The sequence below is a fragment of the Mastigoproctus giganteus genome, chromosome 7 (assembly GCF_048544385.1).
Source record: "Mastigoproctus giganteus isolate SK-2022 chromosome 7, ASM4854438v1, whole genome shotgun sequence".
In the NCBI taxonomy this organism is placed as follows: Eukaryota; Metazoa; Arthropoda; class Arachnida; order Uropygi; family Thelyphonidae; genus Mastigoproctus; species Mastigoproctus giganteus.
The window spans coordinates 72,960,270-72,975,945 of NC_143581.1; the positions used below are offsets into that span (position 1 = coordinate 72,960,270).

Genomic DNA, 15,676 nt, shown 5'->3' on the forward strand with positions numbered 1-15,676 from the left:
AAGATCCTCAACTGTTGAACCATCAATATCCAGTGGACCAATCTGATTCATCCCTTTCCTTCTCGAGTTCAAGTATGTAAAGAACTCTTTTCTGTTTTTCTTTGCATCCTTTGCCAAGGATTTTTCGTAGTCTGCCTTTGCCTGCCTAATCTCCTTTGTGACTTGGTTACAGACCAACTTATATCTATCATAGGCTTCCATGTCACCCATTAATTTATATGTATCCCATGCATTTTTCTTCTCTGCCACATGTCTCATTAGTTCATCTGACAACCATTTAGGCCTAAACCTTGAACAATATTTCTTAGTTGGTATGTAAAGCCTGGTAGCCTCCAAGATTAGTTCCTTGAATGCTTCCCATTTTGAGTTTGCTGTTGGTAACATCATCAGTTGGTCCCACTGTATAGAATTTAAATACTGTCTCAGACCATCATAGTCGCCTTTACGAAAACAAAAACCTTCCCTTTACCTCTGATGGTAGTTACCTCCTTGAGTAAATCCCACTTCAACACACTGTGATCACTGCCACCTAGTGGTTCATTTATCTGCAGGTTCTTAATGCATGAAGAGTCACTACTGATAATCAGATCAAGAGTATTGCTCCCTCTTGTTGCCTCATGAACATGCTGGTGTAGAAAACAATCATCCAATAAATCCACAAAAGCCTTGCTAGTGTGCGAGTGACCAACCCACAAATTCCAGTCAATATCTGGGAAATTAAAATCCCCCATTATAAGACTCTCTGATTTACTGGCCCACTCTATTTCCCTGTACAATATCTTATTATACTCATCAGAGTCATTAGGCCTATAGCACACTCCTACTCTCAATTTTGATTTCCCTATGCTTATGTCACACCAAACTGATTCGGCACTGCCCTGTCCATCGATGTCGACTGGCTTCACTTCCTTGGACTTTATGTGTTTCTTAATTAATAGCATAACCCCTCCTCCCCTCCTGTCCTGTCTATCCTTTCTATACACATTGTATTCCCCAAATTCCAGTTCCGCATTACTTATATCTGTGTGACACCACGTCTCTGATATCCCAACAATATCTGCCTTTGATGTTTTGAGCAATACCTCAAATTCATCAAATTTATTTACCAAACTCCTAGCATTGGTGTACACGCAGGTATACATGCACCTGTTTCTATTCTTAGCTACCCTAACACAACCCATGTGTTTACTTGTAACGCAATGACTACCAGCAGTCTCTGAATTATCCTGCATCTTGTTTTTCAGACTTCTGCTCATTTCAATAGAAGCAGTGCAAGAATCACTTCCACCTCTGCCAGTGGCTACTGTTAATCTATTAGTCCTTGTATCCCCCCCAACTAGCAGTTTTCCGACCCACCTAACACTGCCTCGACAGCATCAGCAAAAATTCTTGCACCCTTTCTATTTAAGTGTATCCCATCCCTGTAGAAGCAATCTCTCCTGTTAACAAGTACAGTCCAGGCTGAAAAAAATTCTACCCCTTGAGCCTTGCACAATCCCTCCAGGGCCGAATTGATCGACAAGGCTCTCATCATATACTCCCTCCTATCGTGTCTGGGCAGAATTGCAGACACTTTCAAGTTCAACCCTAATTCACGGCTTTTTTTCAGCAGTGACCTGTACTTGCTAAGTAATTCCGCCGGTCTCCTACTCTTAATATCATTCGTGCCAACGTGTACAACTATATCACCTTTTGTGCCCTTAAAAGATGATATCCGCTCTACAATGTCATCAACCTTTGCCCCTAGCAGACATACCCTGGTCCTATTCCACCTATCCTTTTTACAAAGCATGTTCCCCGTTTCCCTGACAATAGAGTCACCAACAACTACTAGTTCCTGTGGGACCAGTGCATTCTGCCTAGGGGGCTGCTTCTGTGTTGCCTGATGACCAAGTGCAAGCTCTGGCGTTGATGTGGGCAGCTGAGAGCTTGATGGGCCCCTCAATTTATTTCCTTCGAGGGCATCCAGTATCTCTGCTTCGTCAGGGTTACTGTCGTCGTTGCCTTGACACATCGTCTTACGTATTTCAATCGTTTTGCGAATGTCCAAGTCCGATTCATACAATTTATGATCTAGTATGAGCTCTTCATTGTCGTCATATATCTTGACATTTCATCTCTGACAGTATCTCTGTTTCCTCATTGCAAAATGGAATGTGTGGTGTTACTGTCTCACGCCTGTACTTGTTGAGATCCTGAGCCAAGTCATAGATTCGATAACATATTATGCATGGATGCTGTTGTTTCTTGCAGATCTCCTAGCGCTGCATATGTAATTTGTGACAAAGCATGACAGAGCAACATCATAGTATGATTGTAACAATACAAATACTTGCATTGTTGCAATCATGCTATTCAACAAATGGCTATAGTCAAATGGGTAATTAGGTTATTGGCCTAACCTCTTCCTAACATTGAATCAGTAGAGTAAGCAGTAGGCATGTGTATCCTATTTATCACTAGCATTGATTCAGTAGAGTAAGTAGCAGGTGCTAGCATAAATTGCATTGTTCATGATTTGGGTTCTGGCTGTTCGAAATTTAGTGGTGTTGTCAAAGATGTATTACATGTAAAACACCTTTTGTGCATACAGGGTACAATGCGATTTTTTTGTTTTTAATATATATATTTTTTAGAATATTTATTATTGTAATAAAAGTTTTAAATAAACATGAATTCAAGTAATTACAGTACTTGTTTTTTTTTTTTTTTTTTTTCATACTTTATTGCACCTAACTGTCATCAAAATTAATGGAGAAAAATGTTTGTCTCTGGAATACCGGTATCCCGGTTTCATAAATTAAAAACACTGAAATACCAGTATTAAGATTTTGACTGGTATTGTAAGCCCTACATTAGAAGTGCTCGAAAAATCATTTCATCAAGAAGTAAATATTTCACCATCAGCTGTTTGTAAAGTGATCTGAATGTAGCTAAAATTCCATCAAATCAAATCACATGACTAGCCACAGATAGTTACACTTTCCAGCTACATGCTTTAAAAATTAGATGACAAATCAGATCCTGAACCAGCATATTTTTTCTCAGAGTGACCTTCCACATTAATGGTTCTGTTAACTGACACAGCTGAATAAAATTCAGTAACAAGTTAAAGATATGCTGAAAGTTAACATTTGGTGGAACTTGTTACCAAATTGCACCATTGGGCCAATTTTCTTTGCCACATAGTCAATCAACAGCAGTGTCTATATGCACATTAGCAAAACTGTGTGCAAGGCTTATCATGCCAGGTTCCTTGTCCATTGGATTGGAAGAAATGAGCCAGTTGTATGGCTCCAAGGAATCCTGATTTCATGTCATCACCTTATCTTTACGCTACTATTATGAATAATATTGTCTACTGTGAAAAGATCAATGATATAGCACATTTAAAAGAAGTCATCACTAATGCGATTAAAAGCAACATGACTGAATGCTTGCAGTTCTTGTGAACGAGTATGGACAGAAATTTCATATCAATTTGATGTGTGCTGTAGAGCTAATGGTACACAAGTTGAACTTGTGTAATACCATTACAAAAACGTTTTGAGTTGGTGAATCAAATAAACAAAAGTATTAGTTCAGTGTTCAGTTAGAACCTGTTATTTTTAAATCTGCTCAGAAATCCTCTCAATTAGTTTGGGAACACCCTGTGTATAGAAATTGTTTGTACTTGTTTATTAATTTATTTCTAATAGTTAATGTTTGAAAATTTTATATGTTTATATATGTCTACAAATTGGACTCTTGAATAAGTGGAAACTGAAGATGCACAGATACACTATTTTTTTTTCTTTAAGGTTTTTTTGTAGGATGCTGTTTTTATTTTTATAGCATTTGTTAGTATTTGATTAAAAAGATTACTGACAAAGATTACTCTGTCAGTAATCATTTTAATAGATCTTTTTAAGTAAATATTTATTTATAGGTGTTCATCCTTTGGCAAAAAGAAACTGCTGGCATTGTTATTGCTTTGCTCTCTTCCTCTGCTCTTCTGGCTGTATGGTAAGCTTTCAAGATATAGTTATTGTGTGTTTCTTTGCATCATTTTTTTTAAGCACAAACAAACCCAAAGATATAACTCTTGATGTTAACACTTTTTAGCAGAAATTTTTAAAATGAATACAGCAGACTCTCAATTATCTGAATTGTGGGATATTCAGAATTGCTATGGCCCAGCAGATGTCTAAGTCAGTAACAGATGTCATTTGTTTACATTTTGATAAAGGATTCCATTCCTACAAGAATAATTTCATTGACATGATCTGAGCAAACGTTCACATCAGAAGTTTCGAGGCGCCTCCGTAGCCAGGTGGGCAGGAGCAGCAGTGCGTAGCACACGCTTCTTGATTAGACCAGGGTTCGAGCCCATCATCACCAAATACGGAGGATGCGGAAAGGTCAGGGAATGACCACCGCATATCCTTGAGCAATATGGCCTTAGTTGTTAATGCTCCTAAAAACCAAACAAACAACAAAACAACAACATTTGTCATACCAGGCGGGCGAATAAGGACCATACCATACTATGTGTACAATGGTTCCAACACTGTAAGACCTATATAGCGAACACTACTGGTATATCCGATGTAGAACTTGCTTATTAAATATAGGATTTAACAATCACTGAGCTTTTGGAAAATATTATAGTGCTGCTGCTGCTTACATATCAGCAATAAACGATTTACCAAAAAGACCTTCCAGCCATCTGTGTATATGTAGCATTCTGTTAAGTATTTTATGAAATTAAGTTTTCTAATAAACTTTATACATTCCCTGTTACATATATTTAGAATTCTTAAGCATTGCTTTTTTATTATGTTTCCATATGATAATATGAACCAGAGCTATAATGCTCAATATGCTCTGCGTTGATATCAATGTTTGTAATTGTTTTAAATTGATTTTTAATTGTGTTCAATTGATTTTTAATTATTTTTTACTGTAATGTAAGATTTTCGATTTTTTTAATTGTTTTTGTTTTAATTTCTGGAGAGTGTCATACGAAAGCGTTCTACGTATTACGAACATTGTTTCCATGTATGTTTTTAGAGATGTTTCCCCGCCAATTTGGGAGGCTGATAGTATTAAAACTAAAGGCCTCTTGTTTATTCTATAATTTAGTTTTCACATGTTCTGTTTCAATAGAAATAAGAATATCCAGGTATGTGGCTCTAGTGTGGTTGTTGGGGTTAGTTCAGGTAACAGCTAAGTCTGATGGGTACACGTTGGTTGTGACATTGTTGAATTCTGGTTGATTGATTGATGGTAAGTAGGTCATCTACTTAATGATGCATTGTAATGCTGCTGTTAATCTTCTTTTCAATAATAATTAGCGATTGCACTGGAATAGCAAGTGCCCATAGCTATGCCCCCCCCCCCATTTTGAACAAAAACCAACACGTTTTTGACTTACTATGCTTCTTACTATGCTTCAAGATATTTTTGACTTCATTGTAATAATCATCATCTGATACTATTTTTAGATTTTGGTGTGATATACTCATAAACAGATACTGAAGTCATAAATTCCAAATGATGGATCTCATTATCTAAGGACTTTAATGCTTAGGACTGAAGTTAATGAATTTAGGTTTATTGAATTTAGGTTTATTGAATTTAGGTTTATCTGTATTGTTGAAAATTAATTTAAGTAAGTTTTCCAATAACTTACTGGGCTTTTTAATATAAATTTAATATAACTACTTATATGACGTGATAGATCTGAGCCCAACTGGATGTTTGTGAAATTTGGGTTTGAGATAAACTTATGGTAATTCCAATTGTTACTGTTGATGTTTACTTTTTTATGAGTATCTGTTATGTTTTATTATAGTTTTAGCATTACTATTGATAAACTAGTATGTACCACTGTTACATAATTTGCTTTATCTGTAGATGGTATGATGCATATATTATGTAATTGCTTTAGTTGTATTTTTAATTGTTCATAATTGAACGCTTTTATTGCTGAATTGTTGCAAAAATTAAGTTGTTCAAAATATATTTTATTATCATTATATACCATCATGATCCACATATTAAAGGCCTCTATAGGTATTTCATATTTATATGATAATTTTAGGCAAAACTGGAGCGGATTTGCATATTTTTCTTGGTGGTGATTATAGGCCTAAACTTGGAATCCATAGGAAATAATCTCCTTTAATTCCTGGAACTTAATAATATCCAGGTTGCCTGTGATTATATGTTTATAGTACGGTCCACATAGTTTTTATAACTAGGATTGGAACGGACACAGCTGGTAGTATCGTCATCAACATAATTAGTTGCCTCATGTTTGTAGTTACATGCTAGAAAGCCGAAGGGTTTATTATAGCTATGTCTGATTTTTATTTCCGCACAATGCTGCACAATGGTAAGGACGTCTTCAAGTAATTCTATGATTTTAATTAATTATGCCACTATCTGTTGGACCAACAGTCCATTATTTTCAGTTTACATCTAAATTAACCCCATTATTTCTAGTTTACAAATAAATAAACTCCTCAATTGATATAATTTCACCATTTTTTTCTATAAAATTCTATATATATATATATATATTAATAAACTGTTTCTATGATTCATATTCCTGTTAAACAGGAATATGAATCATAGAAACAGTTTAATGCTGATTGTTTTCACTTGTACATTGATAGGTGTTGGACCCTGTTGAGTGCCCATTAATGTATACAGGCTGTAATCAGCAGGTGATAAATTTAAATATTAATTATATTAATCTGGTATTTAATTTGTTGATGTTAGTCTTAAAATCCCTTTTACCCTTCTTCCTTATTACCCTTAGTTGCATATAAGTAATTGGTGCATTAGACATGCTAGTATATGAACCCAATTTATTGTTTTGCTATGGCACATTTTTTGCTATGCAATGGAACATGTTACAACCAAGAGGGATGTCTCTTTTTGCAAGAAGTGTGAGGAAACTAAACTCAGTGTTCTGATTGGCATTTAGGAGAGCTTGAAGAACAGGGTGAATACCTTTGAATGAATTAAAATGGTAGGCATTTGAGAACTTATATTAAAATATAAACTCACAACTGCCCACTTCAATGCCAGAGCTTAAACTTGTGCATCAGGCAACACAGCAGCAATCCCCAGGGCAGAATGTGCTGATCCCACAGTAGGTAGTTGTCAGTGATTCTATCAGCAAGGAAATGGGAAATATATTGTGTAAAAATGATAGGTGGATAATACCAGGGTATATCTACCAGGGACAATGTTTTATAGCAGATATCATCTTTTAAAGACATGAAAGGTGATGTCATTGTACACATTGGCATTAACAGTATTAAGAGTAGGAGAACTGAGGATTAAATTAATAAGTGCAGGGTAATGTTGAGAAACAGTCATGAAAATGTCTGCAATTTTGTCTGGACACAATTGGAGGGATATATATGATCAGAGCATTGTCAATCAATGTGACCCTAGAGAGACTGTGGCGGTCTCATTGGGATAGAGATTTTCTAAGCATAGTCTCTGCTTTTCAACACGAGAGACAGTTTTTACAAGAGTGGGCTGCACTTAAATAAAGGGAATTGCAAGAATATGCTGGTACTGTCAAGGTAGTGATAGGTGGGTTGAAAAACTGCTAACTTTGGGGGGGGGATACACAGACTGATAGATTAACAATTGCTGCAGGCAGTGGTGTAAGTGATTCTTGTACTGCTTCTGTTGGAATGTTCAGCAGCCTGGAAAGCAAGGCACAGGGAATTTCAAGACTTGCTGTTGATCATCATGGAACAAGTAAATACAAGGGCTGGTGTTAGGGTAGCTAAGAGTAAGAACAGGTATATGCATACTAACAAGATCATTAATGTAAGCAGCATAGTAAATAATTTGATGAATTTAAAGTACTGATAACCAGTCAGCAAATGTGTACATTGTGGGGATATTAGCGATGTCACTTGGACATAAGGGATGCAGAAATTTAATATGAGGAAAAGCCGGACAGCACAGGAGGAGGTTGTGCTCTTAGTTAAGAAGCGTATAAAATCTAAGGCAGTGCAGCCAGTTGACATGGGTGGCCATTGCAATGTTGAGACAGTTTGGGATGACATATGCACTAGGAAATCAAAAATGGAATAGGAGTATGTTATTGGCCTAATGACCATGGTGAATACAGCAAAATGCATACAGAGAAATAGTGGGCCAGTAAATCAGAATGTCCTATAATGGGGGATTTTAACTTTCCACATACTGACTGCAACTTGTGGATTGGTTACTTACACACTAGCAAGACTATTCTGGTTTTATATGATGACCATTTTCTACAATAGTCTGTTTGTAGAAAATTTTATACAATTTTTCCACTTAGAAGGGTAACAAGAGAAAGCAATACTCTTGATTTGATTATCAGCATTGATTCTTTATGCATTAAGAATCTGCATATAAAATAAGCACTAGGTGACAGTGGCCAGTGCTTGATGTGGGATTTACTTAAAGATGTAGCTACCATCAAGGGTAAAGGGAAGGGCTATTGCTTCTGTAAAGGTGATTATAGTGGTCTGAGACAGTTATTAAATTTGGTATGATGGGGCCAACTGATGATACCAACAGCAAATTCTAAATTGGAAGCATTCACAGAAGCAATCATAGCAGCTACTAGGGTTTTAATGCCAACTAATAAATATTGTTCAATACTTAGACCTAAATGAATGTGAAATTAACAATGGCAGAGAAGAAAAATGCATGAGATGTATATAAATTATCAGGTGATACACAAGTCCATAGATATAAAGTATTCTGCAATCAAGTCACAGTGCAGGTTAAGCAAGTTAAGGAATATTATGAGAAGTCTTTGGTAAAGGATGCAAAGAAAAAAATCAACAAAGGATAATATACTTAGGTAAACACTAGAAGAAAGAAGGAAGAGGATGAATCACATTTTTCCACTTGATGATGATGGTTTTTACCATTGCCAGTCACATTTCTCCACTTGATATCATTGATAACCTTCCTCGGGTTGCTGACAAACTTGAATAGGTATTTTGCATCTACATTCACACATGAGGAATTCTTTACGCAAGGGGATGGCACAAATTTATCAAATTCCATCAGGGAGCAAAATTATTTTGTATAACTGAGAGGAAAGTGGTAGAGAATTTGTTGAAGCCAAACATAAAAAAGGCACTTGTGGTAGATGGGATATATCTAGTTATATTAAGGGAGGCAATAAGGGTGGTAAGCAAGCCTTTAGCCATAATTATGAGAGCATCCATGGATTCAGGGGAGGTCACTGTGGATTGGAGATGTGCAAATATATTGCCATTTCTGAAAGGTGGATCAAAAGTTGACATGAGTAATAACAGACCTGTAAGCTTAATTTCTGTCAGGAAAATAAAAGAAGTTTAGAGAAGTAATGCCGGTCCATCTAGACAGGATCACAGTGATACTACAGTCATAGCATGGAGTGTAAGTGGTTTTTTTGTCTCACTCATTTGATTGGATACTGTGATTTAGTAACAAAGGAATTAGATCCAAAAAATTAATTTTGATATCAAGTACTTGGATTTCATAAAGCTTTTGATACTGTTAAACATAAAAGATGTTTAGCACAAACTGGAGTTGTACAAATTGGAGCAGCATGGCATTATGGTAGAGTTGGTGAATGGGAAAAGGCAGTGAGGGGTTATCAATGGACATTGCTCTTCATGGACTAATGTTATTAGTTGAGTACCCCAGGGTACAGTTCTGAGCCCATTGGTGTTTTCTATATTTTTTCAATTATATTGATGAAGGTATATCAGGTAATGTTCAGAAGAATTATGCAGGTGGGCTGGTAAATTGAAGTTTAACATTGACAAATGCAGCACACTGCATATGGGTTTCAATAATCTTTGATTACTGACTACTGCTGTACCAACTCAGTAGAAAATGAACAAAATCTGGGGATAATTGTGAAGTTCTCTGAGCAGTGGGAGACAGGCTGCCCAGACTACTTATGGTATTTTGTGAATGATCAGAGTATATAGCAGAGGTTCCCAAACTTTCTCGGTTCACGGCGCCCTTAGTGTCTCAGTAATTTTTTCATGGCACCCCTAGCCAAAGAAATACCTAATAGTTTCGTTTATTAAGTAGTTAGTCCAAACAACTTAATAAGTAATGTTGAAACTGTGAACTACCTAGAGCTAGTAGTTCGTGCGGTGTTCGGCAGATGTTGAGTATCCCTCTGTTTCCATCAAATTTAAAATATCCTGCAGCATCCCTGTGAGTTCGCTGTGGTGCCCTGGGGTGCCACGGCGCACAGTTTGGGAACAGCTGGTATATAGGAATTTTGCTAGCAGGATTAAGGAAGTCATTATCACATTGTATAAGGCATTGGTTAACAGCATCTTGAGTGCTGCCTAGAGGTCTGGAGGCTTCATTTTAGAAAGGATGTGAATATTCTGGAACTGGTGTATAGAAGGGCAATGAGATTTGTGAGGTGTGCTCTTATCAGGAAAGGTTTCATTTCTCAAAATTTCAGGGTCTGGAGACTAGGCATCTCTAAAGTCATCTGATTAAGGTGTTCAAGGCTTTAAATAGATTGAGCAACCCATTGTTGATGGAATTCTTGTTCCTCTTGCACTTGAATTTATGTCCCCTCATGTGTGATGATTATATACATAAGAGGATTATAAATTAAAGTTGAGGAAAGATGGTTGCTGGATAGATGTGTAGAAGTTTGCCTTCAGCCATCAGGTAGTTGTTTAGTGGAACAAACTTCCATCTGTTGTGATTAATTTTTAATTTTTGGCTGATGCTGTTTAAGCTTGCATTCTTGCATCATATGCAAGAATGCAAGAATGCATTGTTGATGGAATTCTTGTTCCTCTTGCACTTGAATTTATGTCCCCTCATGTGTGATGATTATATACATAAGAGGATTATAAATTAAAGTTGAGGAAAGATGGTTGCTGGATAGATGTGTAGAAGTTTGCCTTCAGCCATCAGGTAGTTGTTTAGTGGAACAAACTTCCATCTGTTGTGATTAATTTTTAATTTTTGGCTGATGCTGTTTAAGCTTGCATTCTTGCATCATATGCTGCTACTAAAAGGTTAAAAAAATGGTCATTGTTGATTATAATTTATTTACTCTTTAAATTTACTTTTTAAATTGATCAGATGACCATTAACCTTGGTATCTGAATGTCAGAGTTGCCATTTTCTCTTTCAAGCACTGATCGAGAGTTCATTGGCTACACATTGTTGCAAGAATAATTTAAAAAATTCATGCAACAGTGTGCATTATTTTTATTTTATTAGTTATTTTTTATTTGCTTTGGCCAACTTTGATTGTTTAACACAGATCTTGGTTAATAGAAGCTATTAACAAGAATCAAAATCTTTACTTTCACTCATCGTAATAGCAGCCTATGGTGAATATATAATGTATATAAGGAAAGTAGTATGACATTTATGAAATAAATTACTGAGCTCAGAGTGGTGTTTTTATTCTAGAAATGCCCTTCAAAGTAGAAACTGAATCTCTTAACCACTGAATTCCTGTTCTTCCAGATTTTTATTTTAATATGATATTATTTTTATTTCTTTTAATGTTTGCACAAGTATTATTTATCTTATTGTTATTTAACATACGACTCCTTTAATTTTCAGATAATTTATATGAATAGAATGTTTTTGAATAGCATGACTTTAAAATCTTTTGAACTAATTGAAGAAAAAATACAGTAGACTCTCAATTTTCCGGGATAGATGGTAAAAAACAAATCCCGGTTAATCCAAAAATACAGAAGTCCCCGACATACGTAAGAGATATGTTTCAGGACTTCTTACTTCATCAAGTTTTACGTAACTCGGGAATGACTAGTAACATATTGCTACTATATTATTATTGACAAATCTGAATTCAGCGTGATACTTGTTTGACCGTTTTCATGCATTCTTATTAGTTTAATTTTCTGATCCAAATCGATAGCTTTCCTTTTCTTGGTAGATTTACTAGTACCGCTGTCACTTATTCTCCATCGGCACCATTGATAATGGTCAAAATTAAATTTTCTGAAAAGAACTTAAATTATTATTATTATTGCGCATGGTGCAAGGAAGCCTGAGGCTTATTATTAGCCATATGGTGCAAGGAAGCCTGAGGCTTATGCTGCACCAACCAAAAAAATTTCCGAGTTACCCTGAGAGAGAAATCACCAAGAAAGAGAAGAATGATGATATCCAGCTCAGGACCTTGGGTGTGCCAAGCCCATACTCACCAGATGTGAGCCCTTATGCTGCACCAGCCAAAAAAAAAAAAAAAAATCCCGAGTTACCCTGAGAGAGAGAGAGAGAGAGAGAGAGAGAGAGAGAGAGAGAGAGAGAGTCAAAAGTAGAAGGAAATCACCAAGAAAGAGAAGAATGATGATATCCAGCTCAGACCCTGGGTGTGCCAACCCCATACTCACCAGATGAGAGGTTGCAAGGTAATAGGCACATTAATCTCCCAGGGACGACTTATAACACCGCTTCTTGTCACTTATTTATGACTTGCAAAATATCTGTTTATACATATTCTAGTTATTACTTGAATTTTATGATTTCTGGTTGATTTTTTAATTTGGAGTATTGAAGTGTCCTAGTAAATCGAGAGTCTGCTGTACTACATTTAAAAATTAAATTGAGGTTTGCTGAGTTTTTTTAAACTTGAACTTCATATTTTAATATAATTTCCTTCTTTTAGTCATGTTTTCAAGACTCTACTTTAATGATTTGTTGGTTTTTTATTCCATTTTTTCCTCCCACAGGATATAGATATCATTCATTAAGTTATGCAACTGTGACATCAAATGTATTGACATATTGGGCATCAATAATCTCAAGATTATATTTTTCACAAACAAATAGTCAAGTAAAGGTAGAATTGCTTTTATTAGTAAAAATGAAACTGACTTTCTTTTCTAATTAGTTGATATTTAATTTCAAATTCTGTTTTAATGGAATTTAAAATTTAATAACTAATGTTAAGTGGACCAGCCTAACTTAAAAATTTAGATTTGGAATTAATCCTTAAATTAAAAATATTACACTCAATTCATGAAATTTCTTTTTTGTATGAATTTTATTCCATTTGATTTTCATCTTTTGTATTTTACTTTATAAATTTCTCATGCTTCAAAAAGTGATAACTGCAGAAAGAGACAATAATTTCAGAAAAATTTGTGTGCCTTCATACATGCTTTTCAGATTTTACTTCATTTTCAATAGTATAGGCAAAACATTAGACAATAAATTAAATAAATTTATTGTCTAATGTTTAAAAATTAATTATTAATTAATTTTAAAAAAATTAAATTAATAAATAAATTGTAGCAAAGCTTATATTCATGTTTTATGAGTGACATTACAGGCTGCTTTATGTTCCATGGTTATCTGTAATAGGCAGAAACTGAGTTTGGGAATGGGACTCTCCCCCCAAAAGTCACCTTTTGCCTGTAATTTAAGTTCAGTTTTAAATTCAAAGCAATTATATTTTCACATTAGTTTTTAGAAACATTATTTCTTAAACATAGTAGGTAATATGTGTTAACTATGGCCTCCATAGCTGAGTGGTCAAGAGCAGGAGAGCATTAGCACATGCTCTTTGAATAGACTATGGGTCAAGCCCCTGATTGCTAAATACTGTTGATTTGCCAACCACCACACTGGACTAGCATGGCAGATGATGGTCTGTTCCCTCAACATGACTTGCAGAGGATTGACATTGGCTCCAGATTTATTTTATTTTTGTGTGTCAACTGTGTATTGTCTTAATTTATTTTGCTAAGTTAACTTTTAACTTGGCAACTTTTGCAACCAACCATTAAAACTATTGCTGGAAAAAATATTGAGAAAATTACTAATCACAACTCTCTTGTTTTTTTTTTTTTTTTATTGTATACTGAAGAAACAGTAAAGAAACTATTGTTGTGAAACATTTGCTCTTCTAAGAACGTACATAAATGTGTTTCCAACATGTTTCATTTTCTATACCTAGAAGAAATAAATGTAGTTTCCACGATCATATCCATTTCAGCGTTAAGTGATTAGATTTTGCATTGTTCACTTTAAAAATAGCTTGTTAAATCTGAATCCTAATATAAATTTTATTTTAAATAAGTGTAAATGGTAGTTTTTCTGTGATTGTGGAAGACTCTGCCAATAGTTTTCATTGACAATTTATTAAATATAAATTTTATTTATTTTTTCAGTTTACCTGACTTTAATTAAATAATAACAATTACCATATTTTCCAGATGATAAGATGCACCCAGACAGGGAATTTTGTTTAAAGTATTTTATTACATATATTTGTAATAACATATACATATATATATTTTATTACATATATTACAATAAAAATTCACAAGTAAATAAATATTTGCTGCATTCTGTTTGTATACATGAGACATGCAAAATGTAAAATCCATATACATTATATAGGCAAGTACTTAATAAAAATAATTTAGTACAGAACAAAGCTTTTACTTGTTGTAGAACCGAAATATGTTAAGGGCTTTAGCCTCAGGCTGCGAGAGATTTAGGCATGTACAAGTTAGTGCAAATGCATCGTATTAGTATGCAGCTAAACTCTGAATTAGTAAAAATATGCAAAGGCAGCATCATTTAAGTTATATCTCATATTGTGTATACCTTTACAACGAGTTGCCATGATATTGCACTACTTCGAATAAGTAACACTTCACCAAAGGAGAAGACTGTTGTTACCTATTCTCAGCGGATACCACCTCCCAGACAGCACCGTTTCAGGGCTATTTGGCCCTTCTTTGATTGGTAGGTAGGTATCCTAGTGATGCAATAATGACAAAACAGTTATGAAGTATAACTCCACAATATGAGAGATGCCTGATGGTGTATAATATAAATATAAATTAAGACTGAAATATGTTAAGGGCTTTAGCCTCAGGCTGTGAGAGATTTAGACAACGTACAAGTTAGTGCAAACGCATCATATTAGTATGCAGCTAAACTCTGAATTAGCAAAAATAATAAATACAGAAAACAACAATGGATGGACCCAACACTGAACACTGAGGGACTGCACTAATAAAATTAGTCCACGAAGAGCAGTGTCCATTGATTGCCATTCTCTGTCTTCTCCCACTCAACCATCCCTTTATCCATAGCAACAATTTACCTGCTATGGATAAAGCAGATAAATTGCCACACTGCTCCAATTTGTGCAGCAGTCTTCCATGTGCAAAAGTATCAAAAGCCTTTCTAAGATCCGAATATGTGATATGAAAGTTATTCCCTTCATCCAGTTCCTTTGTGACCACATCATAGTATCCAATCAGATTGGTCAGACAAGACTTCCCCTTAACAAATCAGGCGCCTCCATAGCCAGGTGGGCAGGAGCAGCAGTGCGTAGCACAAGCTTCTTGATTAGACCGGGGTTCGAGCCCGTGCCCACCAAATACGGAGGATGTAGAAAGGTCAGGGAATGACCACCGCATATCCCCGGAGCAATATGGCCTTAGTTGCTAATGCTTCTAAAAAACAAATAACAGAAACCTTAACAAAGCCATGCTGTGTCTGAGCTATAACTGAATTCTTGTCCTGCAGTGCTTCCTTAACCAGTGCCGCCATTACTTTCCCTGAAACAGAAGTTAAACTAACAGGTCTGTAATAACTTGTCACCCTTTAATCCTCCTTTGTGAATTGG

At 35.3% G+C, this 15,676-nt stretch overlaps 1 protein-coding gene across 2 annotated transcripts in view; it reads left to right on the top strand.

The window, feature by feature from the left end:
• LOC150082990 (uncharacterized) overlaps positions 1–15,676 on the top strand; it is a 389,813-nt gene that overhangs the window by 187,207 nt on the left and 186,930 nt on the right. For both annotated transcript variants that reach the window (XM_090376961.1, XM_090376963.1), the window contains exons 9-10: positions 3,929–4,005; positions 12,759–12,868. In XM_090376961.1, coding sequence (XP_090233087.1) covers positions 3,929–4,005; positions 12,759–12,868 — 187 coding nt within the window. The remainder of the gene's footprint in view (positions 1–3,928; positions 4,006–12,758; positions 12,869–15,676) is intronic.